The 13,682-nt window shown below is 44.9% G+C and overlaps 1 protein-coding gene across 1 annotated transcript in view; it reads right to left on the bottom strand.

Annotated features, from left to right (window-relative positions):
* The window catches only part of tmem179ba (transmembrane protein 179Ba), a 30,896-nt gene extending 18,732 nt beyond the window's left edge, over positions 1 to 12,164 (bottom strand). Inside the window, exons 1-4 of the mRNA XM_055228886.1 lie at positions 12,135 to 12,164; positions 11,751 to 11,903; positions 11,021 to 11,133; positions 6,304 to 6,406 (exon numbers count right to left, since the gene is read on the bottom strand). Of these exons, the coding sequence (XP_055084861.1) occupies positions 6,304 to 6,406; positions 11,021 to 11,133; positions 11,751 to 11,903; positions 12,135 to 12,164 (399 nt within the window). The remainder of the gene's footprint in view (positions 1 to 6,303; positions 6,407 to 11,020; positions 11,134 to 11,750; positions 11,904 to 12,134) is intronic.
* Between the last annotated feature and the right edge of the window lie 1,518 nt (positions 12,165 to 13,682).

Genomic DNA, 13,682 nt, shown 5'->3' on the forward strand with positions numbered 1-13,682 from the left:
AACTCTTCCCCGTACCCACCTATGCGCCCACGTCTTTCACCCAAACTCCCCGCTGCTCCACCTCCTCGGCCCTCACCTGGTCCCTCACCCTCACCCAAACTCCCCCCTGCTCTCTCATCTGGTCCCTCACACAAACTCCCCCTTCCTCGCCCTTCCCTGCCTTCCCCCAGAGCTGTTATCAACAAGAGCTAGGACACACAGGGCCTCTGCTGTCTCAGGACATACAGTCATGATAAAAATAATATCATGCTGAGGCCCTGTGATGGAGCTATATCTACAGTTACACCACGTAGACTGATTAACAGAAGGACAGTTAGACTGTCCAATCAGAGACATTTAGTTCACATTCCCTGTAAGACAATAACATCCAGTCCTACTGAAACTAATCTGAAACTTGCTGTGCTCAATGTCAGATCTTTATGTAACAAGTCCTTTTTAATTAATGATTTTATTTCTTCTTTTAATCTTGATTTTATGTTTATGACCGAAACATGGCTTGACAAAAACACAGGTAATGCAGTTCTAGTGGAATCAACTCCACCCAACTTCAAATTTGAATCTGAAACACGAGTAAAGAAAAAGGGTGGGGGTGTGTGTGCATTGTTTAGAGATAATTTAGTTACTCACAGATTGTCATTTGGAGTGTTTTCATCTTTTGACTGTTTCATTCAAAATGGAGTTAAAACAATCCCCCTCCATACTCTACTCATATACAAACCTCCCCAGCACTGTCTGAGTTTTATTGATGATTTTACTGAGATGCTTTCAGTCGTATGCACAGACTTTGATGGATTAGTCATTACAGGTGATTTTAATGTACATGTGGATAATGTGTTCTGTCCTTGAAACCTTTGGCCTGACTCAGCATGTCAGTGAGCCCACTCACAACAGAGGACACACTCTGGACCTGCTCATTACAAAAGGAGTAAATATTTCAAATGTCAATGTGGTGGATGTTGCTCTGTCTGATCATTTCTGTGTCTTCTTTGACCTGTCTGTTATTCCCAAACCAGTGGCTGGTCTTGCAGTTGTTCGAAGGAGACACATAAATGATAAAACAGGTGCACTGTTCATGGAAATGATACACTTTGAAAATGCCTCATGTTCTAATGTTGATGATTTGTTGAACTCTGTAACTTCGAGTGTTTTGAATGTTCTGGACACCATTGCCCCGATGAAGGTTAAAATGGTTAAAGATAAGCAGAAAGTGCCATGGAGGAATGATGACTCGGTCAGGGCACAGAAAAGGGAGTGCCGGAGGGCCGAGCGGGAATGGAGCAAGTCAAAGCTCCAGGTTCATTATGAAATTCACAGAGAAAAGATGCACATGTTTATGTAGAACAAGGCAAAGGTATTTTTCTGACATTATTGGAAGTTGTAGTAACAACTCTCGTGTCCTGTTTGCAACAGTAAACAGATTAACAAACCCCCCAGCTCCACTGCCGTTAGAACTAATTTCCACATCTAAGTGCAATGAGTTTGCAGTATTCTTTAATGACAAGGTTCAGGGCATTAAAAATGCCATAAATTCCACATCGCAAATAACAACCCTGCACCCACCTAGACACTTAGAGCTGGCTCACTTTGCACCTGTAACTGACAAAACTGTCCAAGAGATTGTCACCAGTCTGAGTTCATCTACATGCTGCCTCGATGTGTTACCCACTAAATTTCTAAAGTCTGTGCTCAACAGTTTGCTGTCACCACTCACTCACATAGTTAATATGTCACTTCAATCTATAACATTCCCAAGCGCTTTGAAAACTGCGGTTATCAAGCCTCTCCTAAAGAAGAGCAGTCTTGATGCCACAATATTGAACAATTATCGACCGATCTCAAATCTGCCGTTTTTAGTCCTCGAAAAAGTTGCTTATTAACTTCCTCGAAATGAACATCTCCTTTGATGTCTTCCAATCAGGTTTTAGATCCCACCACAGCACTGAGACTGCTCTTATCAAGGTGACAAATGACATCCGCCTGAACACTGATGCAGGCAAAGTCTCAGTCTTGATCCTGTTAGATCTGAGTGCTGCCTTTGACATTGTGGATCGTGGAATTCTCTTACAGAGACTAGGGGACTGGGTGGGCATCTCTGGCAGCACTAAACTGGTTCAAGTCCTATTTAGAAGACAGGGAGTACTTTGTTGAAATTGGAAAATGTATATCAGATAAAATGTGGGGTGCCCCAGGGGTCAATCCTGGGACCCCTGCTGTTCAATCTCTACATGCTGCCATTACGCCAGTTAATACGCAGCAATAATGTGTCTTACCACAACTATGCAGATGACACTCAGATCTATGTTTCACTAGCAGCAGGTGAATATGGACCAGTGGATTCACTCTGTGAAAGCATGATTTTTACTTTTTAACCTTGTGTTGATTATTTTGTGTCTTAGCATAAAGGTGAACTTGTTTCTCTGTAGGAATGTGACACAAAACTTATTTTAGGATGTCTCCACTAGAACCAGTCGCTTCGGTCATTGGATACTGGTATTCCTCTTCAGGTTGACAAGAGGTCTAGCAATACATCTTTTTAGTGACTGGAGGCATCTCTTAGTGATGCATTCTACCTCTCTGTAAACAGCTAACCATACATCTCTTTGTGACCTTGTACGGACAGTATGTAAAATTAGTTAAGTCCTTATAAGACCTGCCTTCTATAGATAGTACCTTGAAAAGGCTTTAAGTACTGGAAAACTCCTCTCAAACACAACGCATGTGCCTGCTGTCTGTAACTTCATTCATCTGATCAGATAAACTTCTTTCAACTCTCTACCTGGTCTACAATCTCTTCCTTCACGATTTCACTCTGCCACTGCATCCAACAGATCAGTGTGTGGATGCAAAACAACTTTCTTCTGCTAAACTCAGACAAGACTGAAGTTATTATCTTTAGCCCACAGAAACATAGAGAAAGTGTCAGCAGTCACCTCCAGTCTCTCTCTCTCTCTCTCTAAAACCTTCAAATCAGGCTAGAAATCTAGGGGTAACAATGGACTCAGACTTGAACTTTAACAGCCACATCATATCAATAACATCTGCAGCTTTTTACCACCTAAAAAACATTGCAAAAATCAAAGGTATACTGTCAAAGCCAGACTTAGAGAGACTTATCCACGCATTTGTCTCCAGTAGGTTAGACTACTGTAACGGCCTGCTCACTGGCCTCTCCAAACGAGCTTTAACACAGCTGCAGTACATCCAGAATGCTGCTGCTCGGGTCCTGACTAGAACCAGGTCTCTGCACTGGCTTCCTGTAGCTCAAAGAATAGACTTTAAAGCAGCTCTGCTTGTATATAAGTCTCTCCATGGCCTAGGTCCAAAGTACATCTCCGACATGTTAGTGCCATATGAACCATGTCGCAATTTGAGGACTTCAGGGACCGGCCTCCTGCTGGTGCCCAGAGTCAGGACTAAACATGGGGAATCAGCGTTTAAGTTTTATGCAGCTTAAACCTGGAACAGTCTTCCTGAAGGTTTGAGACAGGCCTCTACTTTGACAATGTTTAAATCCAGGCTCAAAACAGTTCTGTTTAGCTGTGCATATGACTGAAAGGTTTTTATTCTGCACTCTTCTGTTTTAATGTTAATTTTATGATGATTATTTGTGATTATTTATGTTTTGATTTGTGTGATTTTAATGTCTTTCTTATTCTGTAAAGCACTTTGAATTACTTTGTGTACGAATTGTGCTATACAAATAAACTTGCCTTGCCTTGCCTTACAAAAACAGAGCTGGGATAGTCACGTTTGACATGCGGATGATCCTGGCTCCTCTTATCCACGGCAGGTGGCGTTGATTGCGCTGATGGGATGCAGGTGCGTGCGGGAGGAGCCAGGAACTCCGCCCAGCTCCAGACTCCGGCAGGTGAGGCAGGGGGAGAAGCACACAGGGAGACAACACCAGGAGCAGAAATACATGCTTCATGACATTAGCAAACTGAATCGACAATCACTGGCAGAGTCACCCAAGAGAGAGAGAGAGACGCCATTCACCTGTCCGGACTGTGATCCGCGCCGCTACACAGCCCCACGAGGAGCCTATGCAGCTGGGTCGAGTGCACCTGACGGTCGAGTGCACCTGACTGTCGAGGAACGCCTGCGAGGCAGGTAAGTGCTTGTATTGTGGCAAACGGGGACATTTTCTTGCCACCTGCCTGGTTCGGCCCATCAGTAGGACTGGGAGTACTGGTGGGTCAGCACCACAACCCAGGGAAGAAAAATAATACATTTCAACTCAACGTTACTTTGTGCTTTCGCTTTGTTACCGTACCCATCTTAGCCCTCATTGACTCTGGAGCAGAGCAGGATTTCCTGGACCAGCAGTTGGCCGAGCAGTTGGGCGTAAGGCTGGAGCCACTTGAACAGCCCCTCACAGCTCTAGCACACAATGAGGGACTTTTAGCCAAGGTAACGCATGTCACTGAGCCCATCATCTTAGTGTTGTCTGGCAACCACCACGAGACTAGGTGGTTTCACGTCATTTCTGCCCTCCACTACACCGCTCATCTTGGGCCATCCCTGGCTGGTGGCTCACAGCTGGGCTAGGGGAAAGGTGTCAGAGTGGAGTCCCTCTTGTCACGCCAACTGCTTGCAGTCTGCCCTGTCTCGCGCTGGGGTGCCAACACCATTCCTAGTCATCCTCCGGATGAGCTGGATGTCTCCTCTTTACCTGAGGAGTACCATGATCTCCGGGACGTCTTCAGTAACAGTCAGGCGCTTTCACTTTCTCCTCACTGCCCATATGACTGCACCATAGATCTCTTGCCCGGCGCCCCCTTGCCTTCCAGCCATCTCTATAATCTCTCCAAACCAGAATGGGACACTAAGGAACAGTATATTCGGGACTCCCTAGCCGCTGGCAAGTCCTCCTCTCTCGTGGGGTTTTTCTTTGTCGCCAAGAAGGATAAAACACTACGACCATGCATTGATTACAGGGGCCTCAACAACATCACCGTGAAAAATAAATACCCTCTACCGCTCATCGACTCTGCCTTTACGGCACTCCACGGAGCTAGCATCTTCACCAAGCTTGATCTTCAGAACGCACATCACCTGGTGCGCATACGGGAAGAGGATGAATGGAAAACTGCCTTCAAGGACATTTCAAATACCTAGTCATGCCATTTGGATTAACCAATGCTCCAGCAGTCTTCCAGGCTCTTATCAACGACGTGCTTCGAGACCTCCTGAATCGCTTTGTTTTCGTGTACCTTGATGATATTCTGATTTTTCCCCCGCAGGAACACCAGCACCACGTACACCAGGTCCTCCAGCGTCTGCTGGAAAACAAACTCTACGTCAAAGCCGAGAAGTGTGAGTTCCACGCAGATAAGGTCAGTTTCCTGGGGTTCATCGTGGGGTGTAGACAGGTGAGAGCTAATCCCGAAAAAATCAAAGCCATTACTGACTGGCCTAAACCTAATAACAGCCAAACTTAATTCCCCTCAAGCCCGTTCATTTCGCAGGTTCAACTTCATACTCACCTACCACCCGGGGTCCCGTAAAGTCAAACCCATCATACCCCCTACATGTGTGGTCACTGCTGTCCACTGGGAAATTGAAGACCTGGTCCGGGAGGCCCAACACAACCACCCTGATCCAGGTAATGGCCCACCTGGTACTCTCTTTGTTCCAGATCCTGTCCGTTCCAAGGTACTGGAATGGGTCCATTGCTTTCAGTTTGTCTGCCACCTAGGGATCAATCGCAGGTGGCCCACCATTGACAAGGACACCAGGGCCACCGTCTCAGTGTGCCAGCTGTGTGCCAGGGGAAAAGCCTCCCACTCACCATCTTCCAGTCTGCTCGAACTGCTCTCAGTCCTGAAGCGACCGTGATCCCATGTGGCAGTGGACTTTGTGATGAGCGGCGGCTCAACGATGTCTGCTGGCGGGGCAGGGGACTTCAGTACCTAGTGGATTGGGAGGGGTATGGACCTGAAGAGCACTCCTGGGTGCCTAGGGCATGCTTAACCCCGAATTGGACAGAGACTTTCACCACGCCCATCCTGACAAGCCTGGGGGTCCACCTGGAGGTGTCCCTTGGAGGGGGGATACTTTTGCTCCTAACCATATCCCGCTGCCTGGACCTGCTCAGCTCTCCTGCCTCCGACCCTGCTCTTCTCTACCGGTACTGTCCGTCCCATGTCAGACTCTGCTACTCTCACTCTACCTTTGGACCATGGCAAACACCCTGCTCCAGACTCACCGATTGATCTACCGTCTGTACATAAACACTGTGAAACCTTTCCCCGAGTTCTGTCTTTTTGGTCCCTCCTGTCAGACGTTATGACAGTTCCTTACCTGGTATACATTACTTTTATTGTAGTGCATGTTTAAAATGCGATACAGCTCTGTGTCTTGTCCAACCTGGAGTCTCCTGTCTCTGCTCACTTGTGTCACATTCCTAAAGTGAAAGACAGAGGGGAGAAATTATTTCAATGCAAAATATATCAACTATTCTATGCTATGCTCAACTAAAACCAGGGCTAGAACAGGACCAAGCCTAGTACATTAAGGCTAAACTTGAACCAACCCAAAACCAAACAAGCCCAAAATGTATGTAATTAGTGGGCAATTGCATCAATTTCTTCATGTGTATCTGATTTGCAATAAAAACATTATATTCTATTCTGTGAATAAAAGATGTAATACTGATTTAGTGTCACCTAGTTTTGAAGTCTGGAGATCCTCACCAACACTTTTGTTTTTAACAAAATAGATGCAGTTTCCTTTCATCTGGTGTATGTAAGATCAACAAATGCATATTTTACAATAGTCAGGCTGCACAAAGATTCACATTGGCCCGATATTTATTATAGCACTTATGCCTAACAGTAGTTGGCGCTGAGACCTGGCACAAACCTGGTCGACTGGGCTAACTGTCAAGATTATTTTAGCTTTGATTAAAGAATGTCTAAAGAAACGGTGAAAAGTTTCAGCATGTGCACTTATACTCCTGTGTTAGATCACTTTTCTCTGTCTGAATATAGTTAAAACTTGACTTTTGAGTTGCTTCTTGTGTGAGACTTTTAATGAGCTGTCGCGTACTCTGACGAACTGGACACACGTCTGTGGACGGTGCACTCATCAAAAATTATCTTGCACATGCACGTTTCTATCCAACAGCATAAAAAAAAATAGGCTTAATGTTAACCAAGTAAAATTGTTGAGCACGTATTAAGGATACCATTATCTTAAATGTGGCGGGTGTGAGCGGCAGTGCTTTTGTTTTGGAGACAGACACTTTGCAGATGTGGTCTTTTCAGTGAGTTTTGACTGTATGCTCCTTCATCACATCTGTCTCTCACTCCCTGTCAAACCGCACGTAGCCCTCGCTATGATCTGATCAGCCAATTCTCATTACATGCGAATAGTTCCGTTACAGCGTTACTTTTACGCACCGCGGGTCAAGATCTACAGGCAGCACGCCTCGGGAAGGTATCTCGCAACTACATTGTCCACATTAACTAGGCTAAACACTATGCACCCAGCCTCCTCTCTCTCTCCGCGGACAACAGGGAGAGCAGGGTAAGCGACCAAGAAAGGAGGGGGGAGTCAGTCGCGTCTTTCCCTTCGCTCCTCGGACCAGAATGGATGGAAAAGTTTCTTGTTTCAATCAAATTATTGACCGCGCTCTGGCTTGTCTCTCATTTAGTCAGATCATAAAAACATCATGACTGATGCAGTTTTTAAAGCTAATTGAGTTTGTTTTTACAACGGAGTGTAAGAGTCACTTAAATAAAATAAATTATGCGGGTGCTACGAGAATAAAGTCATAGTACTGCGAGAATAAAGTCATAGTACTATGAGAATAAAGTCATAATATTACCAGAATAAAGTCGTAATTTTATGAGAATATAGGCTGCTGTGCGTGAATGAGTGATTAGTGCATTATGAAGAATTTGGCATTTTCTTTCAAATCTGTATGGCTCCTCCGACTAAACAAACTCAAATGCTGGCAGTATCCCTTCAAAGTGCTTATACTGATGATAGTGTGGTGATGGTGGGCTAAAAGACACAGTATTTCATTTTGCGTAAACCCCAGTTGAAAGTATATCTGAACAAAATGCTCCAAATACTCCATAACGCATAACGCACTAGTCACTCATTCACGCACAGCAGCCTATATTCTCATAAAATTACGACTTTATTCTCGTAATATTAAGACTTTATTCTTGTACTATTACGACTTTATTCTTGTACTATTACGACTTTATTCTCGTAATATTATGACTTTTTTCTCGTAGTACTACGACTCATAAGTACTCATAAAATTACAACTTTTTCAGGCTTCGGCTTTATTCTCGTAAAATTATTACTTTATTCTCATAATCTTACGATGTTATTTTCGTAATATTATGACTTTATTCTCGAAATATTATGACTTTATTGATGTAGCACCCGTATAATTTATTTTATTTAAGTGACCTTTATACTTCATTGTATGTTTTGATTAGACACACGATTTTTCAAAAATATCCATACATATCCGACATAGCCTGTTATTTATAATAGCACTAATTGAACTTAAATATGTTGCTGACCATCGGTGCACGTGGCACCAGGACACTCTAGGTCGGAGGTCGATGATCGACCTCCTTGAGCTGTCAACCGATCACCACTTGGTGGTGAGTTGGATCCGCTGGCGGAGGAGGAAGCCGGACAGACCTGGCAGACCCAAGCGTATTGTAAGGGTCTGTTGGGAGCGCCTGGCAGAGCCTTCTGTCAGAGGGGTCTTCAACTCACACCTCCGGGAGAACTTCTCCCTGATCCCGGGGGAGGTTGGAGACATGGACTCCGAGTGGGCCATGTTCTCCACCTCTATTGTCAATGTGGCCGCTCGTAGTTGTGGTCGTAAGGTCTGCGGTGCTTGTCGCGGCGGCGATCCCCGAACCCGGTGGTGAACACCGGAAGTAAGGGATGCCGTCAAGCTGAAGAAGGAGTCCTATCGAGCCTTGTTGGCTCGTGGGACTCCTGAGGCAGCCGATGAGTACAGGCGGACCAAGCGCGCTGCGGCTCGTGTGGTTGCAGAGGCAAAAACTCGGGGTTGGGAGGAGTTCGGGGAGGCCATGGAGGACGACTATCGGCCGGCCTCAAAGAAATTCTGGCAAACTGTCCGACACCTCAGGAGGGGGAAGCAGTGCTTCACCAACACTGTTTACAGTGCGGGTGGAGAGCTGCTGACCTTGACTGGAGATGTTGTCGGGCGGTGGAAGGAATACTTTGAGGATCTCCTCAATCCCCCCGTCATGTCTTCCGAGGAGGAAGTAGAGACTGGGGACCCGGAGGCGGACTCGTCCATCACCCTGGCTGAAGTCACCAAGGTGGTTAGCAAGCTCCTCGGTGGCAAGGCTCCGGGGGTGGACGAGATCCGTCCTGAGTACCTCAAGTCTCTGGATGTTGTGGGACTGTCTTGGCTGACACGTCTCTGCAACATCGCGTGGCAGTCGGGGACAGTACCACTGGAATGGGTGGTCTCTCTGTATAAGAAGGGGGACCGGAGGGTGTGTTCCAATTACAGGGGAATCACACTCCTCAGCCTTCCCGGTAAGGTCTATTCCAGGGTACTGGAGAGGAGAATCCGACCGATAGTCGAACCTCGGATTCAGGAGGAGCAGTGTGGTTTTTGTCCTGGTCGTGGAACACTGGACCAGCTTTATACTCTCCACCGGGTCCTCGAGGGTTCATGGGAGTATGCCCAACCAGTCCACATGTGTTTTGTGGATCTGGAGAAGGCATTCGACCGTGTCCCTTGTGGTGTCCTTTGGGGGGTGTTCCGGGAGTATGGGGTCCGGGGCCCTTTGCTAAGGGCTGTCCGGTCCCTGTATGACCAGAGCAGGAGCTGTGTTCGCATTGCCGGCAGTAAGTCAGACCTGTTCCCGGTGCATGTTGGACTCCGCCAGGGCTGCCCTTTGTCACCGGTTCTGTTCATTATATTTATGGACAGAATTTCTAGGCGCAGCCAGGGGCCGGAGGGGGTCTGGTTCGGGAACCACAGGATTTCATCTCTGCTATTTGCGGATGATGTTGTCCTGATGGCTTCATCGAGTCAGGACCTGCAGCAGGCACTGGGGCGGTTTGTAGCCGAGTGTGAAGCCGCTGGGATGAGAATCAGCTCCTCCAAATCCGAGGCCATGGTTCTCGACCGGAAAAAGGTGGTTTGCCCTCTCCGGGTGGGTGGTGAGTCTCTGCCCCAAGTGGAGGAGTTCAAGTATCTCGGGGTCTTGTTCACGAGTGAGGGAAGGATGGAGCGGGAGATTGACAGGCGGATCGGTGCAGCGTCTGCAGTGATGCGGTCGCTGTATCGGTCCGTTGTGGTGAAGAAGGAGCTGAGCCGGAAGGCGAAGCTCTCGATTTACCGGTCAATCTACGTTCCTACCCTCACCTATGGTCATGAGCTCTGGGTAATGACCGAAAGGACAAGGTCGCGGATACAAGCAGCCGAAATGGGTTTCCTCCGCAGAGTGGCTGGGCGCACCCTTAGGGATAGGGTGAGGAGCTCAGTCACACTGGAGGAGCTCGGAGTAGAGCCGCTGCTCCTACACGTTGAGAGGAACCAGTTGAGGTGGCTCGGGCATCTGCTCAGGATGCCTCCTGGACGCCTCCCTAGGGAGGTGTTCTGGGCATGTCCCACCGGGAGGAGGCCCCAGGGAAGACCCAGGACACGCTGGAGGGACTATGTCTCTCGGCTGGCCTGGGAACGCCTTGGGATCCCACCAGAGGAGCTGGAGGACGTGTCTATGGTGAGGGAAGTTTGGGAGCCCCTGCTTAGACAGCTGCCCCCGCGACCTGGCCCCGGATAAGCAGAAGAAAATGGATGGATGGATGGATGGATGTTGCTGACATTACAATGTTATCTTATTAAATAATGTTAACATTAGGCTTTTGGGGTTCGGGCAAACTTTGTGGTAATGCACTGTTTAAATATCCTTCAGTCCAGTTATATGTTGCAGAAATCCATACTTCATCATCAGTACTAGCAGTAGTAATAGCTGAAACTTAACAAAGCTGAACTTACTGTGTTAGCGCCTCTTGTACAGCCTGCCGGGCAAAGCGCTCCATCTGAATGTAGAAGAATTCTCTGAAGTTACTGAACCACTTGATCATCTGTGAGGTCACACAGCGACTGAACTGCACAGAGCACACAAAGCACACCAAGGCTGAGCAACTCTAACTGTGCATTATCATCACTCATAATGAGTAGGACTTGTCGTGGTAGTAGTTGCAGAAACAAAACGACTATCATTAGTATGGTAGTGATGTATGATATATAGAGTAGAAGTAGTAGTTGAATTGTAGTGTTTGCACTTGCGCAAATGGCAAAAGACTTGTGTTATTATTTGTAGCTGTAGTTAATTTTTATGGCTCTAGTGGTGGTAGTATAGTAATATTCTTAGCTATTGTTACAATTGCTAGGCATGGCAATCATGGAGCAAACACAAAAGCACAACGTTAGATATGTGAATGCATATTAAAAAAAAAAAAAAAACATGGCAAATTTGGCTCAGAGGTTAGAAGGTTTGCTCTCCAACTTATATATAAGCTTTGCTCTTAAGCCCAAAAGTCAATGGTTAAACTCTGCATTTCCAGTATTAATTTTGAAGGTGCATGAGCCACGCTCCCACCAGGGAAGCTGTGGCTGTATGAATTTAGTAAATACACAAATTAGTAACAATGATGTTGAGCAACTGGAAAAGCACCATATTAAACACATCAATATCACTATTTTGTATTTTAGCCTCACTAACCTTAACATCAGGGAAGTAGGTCTTCAGTGTGTTGGAGCTGGGGTAGCGCGTGTAGAAGAACATGAGTTTGGCTTTCTTCAGATGACATGGGGACAACCCCTCCTGAATGTTCACATTGTTAAGGCTAACCTTCACAGTATTGCTAAACAGGCTCTAAAACCAATTTGTCAAGACATTTAAGGCAATGCTTCTCTACAATGTATAAAAGAAAATGTATTGCAGTTTTTTTTCATGTTTTCTTATACAAAAAAAAAACATTCAATGTGTAAAAATGGCCAGACCTGCATCCATTTACCCAACTAATATCTAAAAAATAGATATAGCTAGTTTTAAGAATGATGATGTGTAATATTCTTGGTTCCATATATTTGGCAAATTACAAACAGCAACAGCAATGATGGCCTTCGTCACCATGTGCACGTCATGCACTTACAACCACCTCTTAATCGCAGCTGTGAAAATATTTCATCTGGTATGCAAATAAAAAAATCTTTAAAAATCTTAAAAAATCTACATCTCTAGATGTGGCATGCTATGTCTGAGCTTATTTATGCCAAAAACCAAGGACTAGCTAGGTTTAATACATAGGCAGTAAAAGTGACAACAGAATTTCAATCTAATATGGCCAACTTCCTGTGCATCATAGGGCAAATCTCCAATTCAATTTTAGGCCTGTCTCATGAAGCTCTATCACTGTTCTGAATTTCATGAATCTTTTCCCAGATGTGCATGTTCCCACTCCTGATGGGGTCCAGTTTGTGGTTGCAGTGTTGAATTATTACGCGTCAAGCTTTGTTGTGATGTCCATTTTCTGATTTTTGTTGCCAGGCAACTTGATCCTATACCCTGATGTGAGACTATTCATCAATGTTCAGGTGGTCAAAAGTACACTTTGCGACCTCAAGGTACATGTCACCATGAAAATCTTGCCTCTCATCCCTGCCTACAATGCCCCTCCCTCAACATCAGTGTCTATATGTTACTACTCTTATTTATTTAGTTGTTGTTGTTTTCTTGTCAATATGGCAAGAAAATGCCTGTGCCAAATTTCAATTGTTGATGACAAACAAAATTTTTTCATTCAAATTTTCAAGGGATCACTGTAGAGAAGTTTTATGTCATAGCTATACAAGGGTCATTCAATAAATAAGGTGAATTTTTCGGTATAAGGACTTTTAATACAGTTAAAAGCTTACTTTTTTGTTTGTTTGTTTGTTTGTTTGTTTGTTTGTTTTACTTGTTTTTCACATGGATTTAATTTCTTTTGTAGATTAAAAAAAAAAAACTTTGACAGTTTTGGCGATTAACAAAGATGGCCAACCAAGAAGCATGCTCCAGGATTGAACAGCGGTCAGTTATCAAGTTTTTGGTTGCTGAAGGGTGCAAACCCATATTCATAGGAGAATGTCAACTGTGTATGGTGCTACATGTTTCAGCCAAAAAAAATGTCTACAAGTGGGCTAAATTGTTTAAAGAAGGACGGAGCAGTGTTGAGGATGAAGGCAGGCCTGGGAGGCCTACAGAAGTGAGGTCTCCTGAGGAGATCGAACCATACACAGTTGACATTCTCCTATGAATTTCAACAGGTTTGCACCTTCAGCAACAAAAAACTTGATAACTGACCGCTGTTCAACCTGGAGCATGCTTCTTGGTTGGCCATCTTTGTTAATCGCCAAAACTCTCAAAGTTTTGTTGTTGTTTTTTTCCCAAAAGAAATTAAATCCATGTGAAAAACAAGTAAAACTAACAAACAAAAAAAATGTAAGCTTCTAACTGTATTAAAAGTCCTTATACCGAAAAATTGACCTTATTTATTGAATGACCCTCATATATATATATATATATATATATATATATATATATATATATATATATATATATATATATATATATATATATATATATATATATATATATGCATTGTTGCATTCA

Source organism: Periophthalmus magnuspinnatus, chromosome 18, assembly GCF_009829125.3.
Source record: "Periophthalmus magnuspinnatus isolate fPerMag1 chromosome 18, fPerMag1.2.pri, whole genome shotgun sequence".
Lineage (NCBI taxonomy): Eukaryota > Metazoa > Chordata > Actinopteri > Gobiiformes > Gobiidae > Periophthalmus > Periophthalmus magnuspinnatus.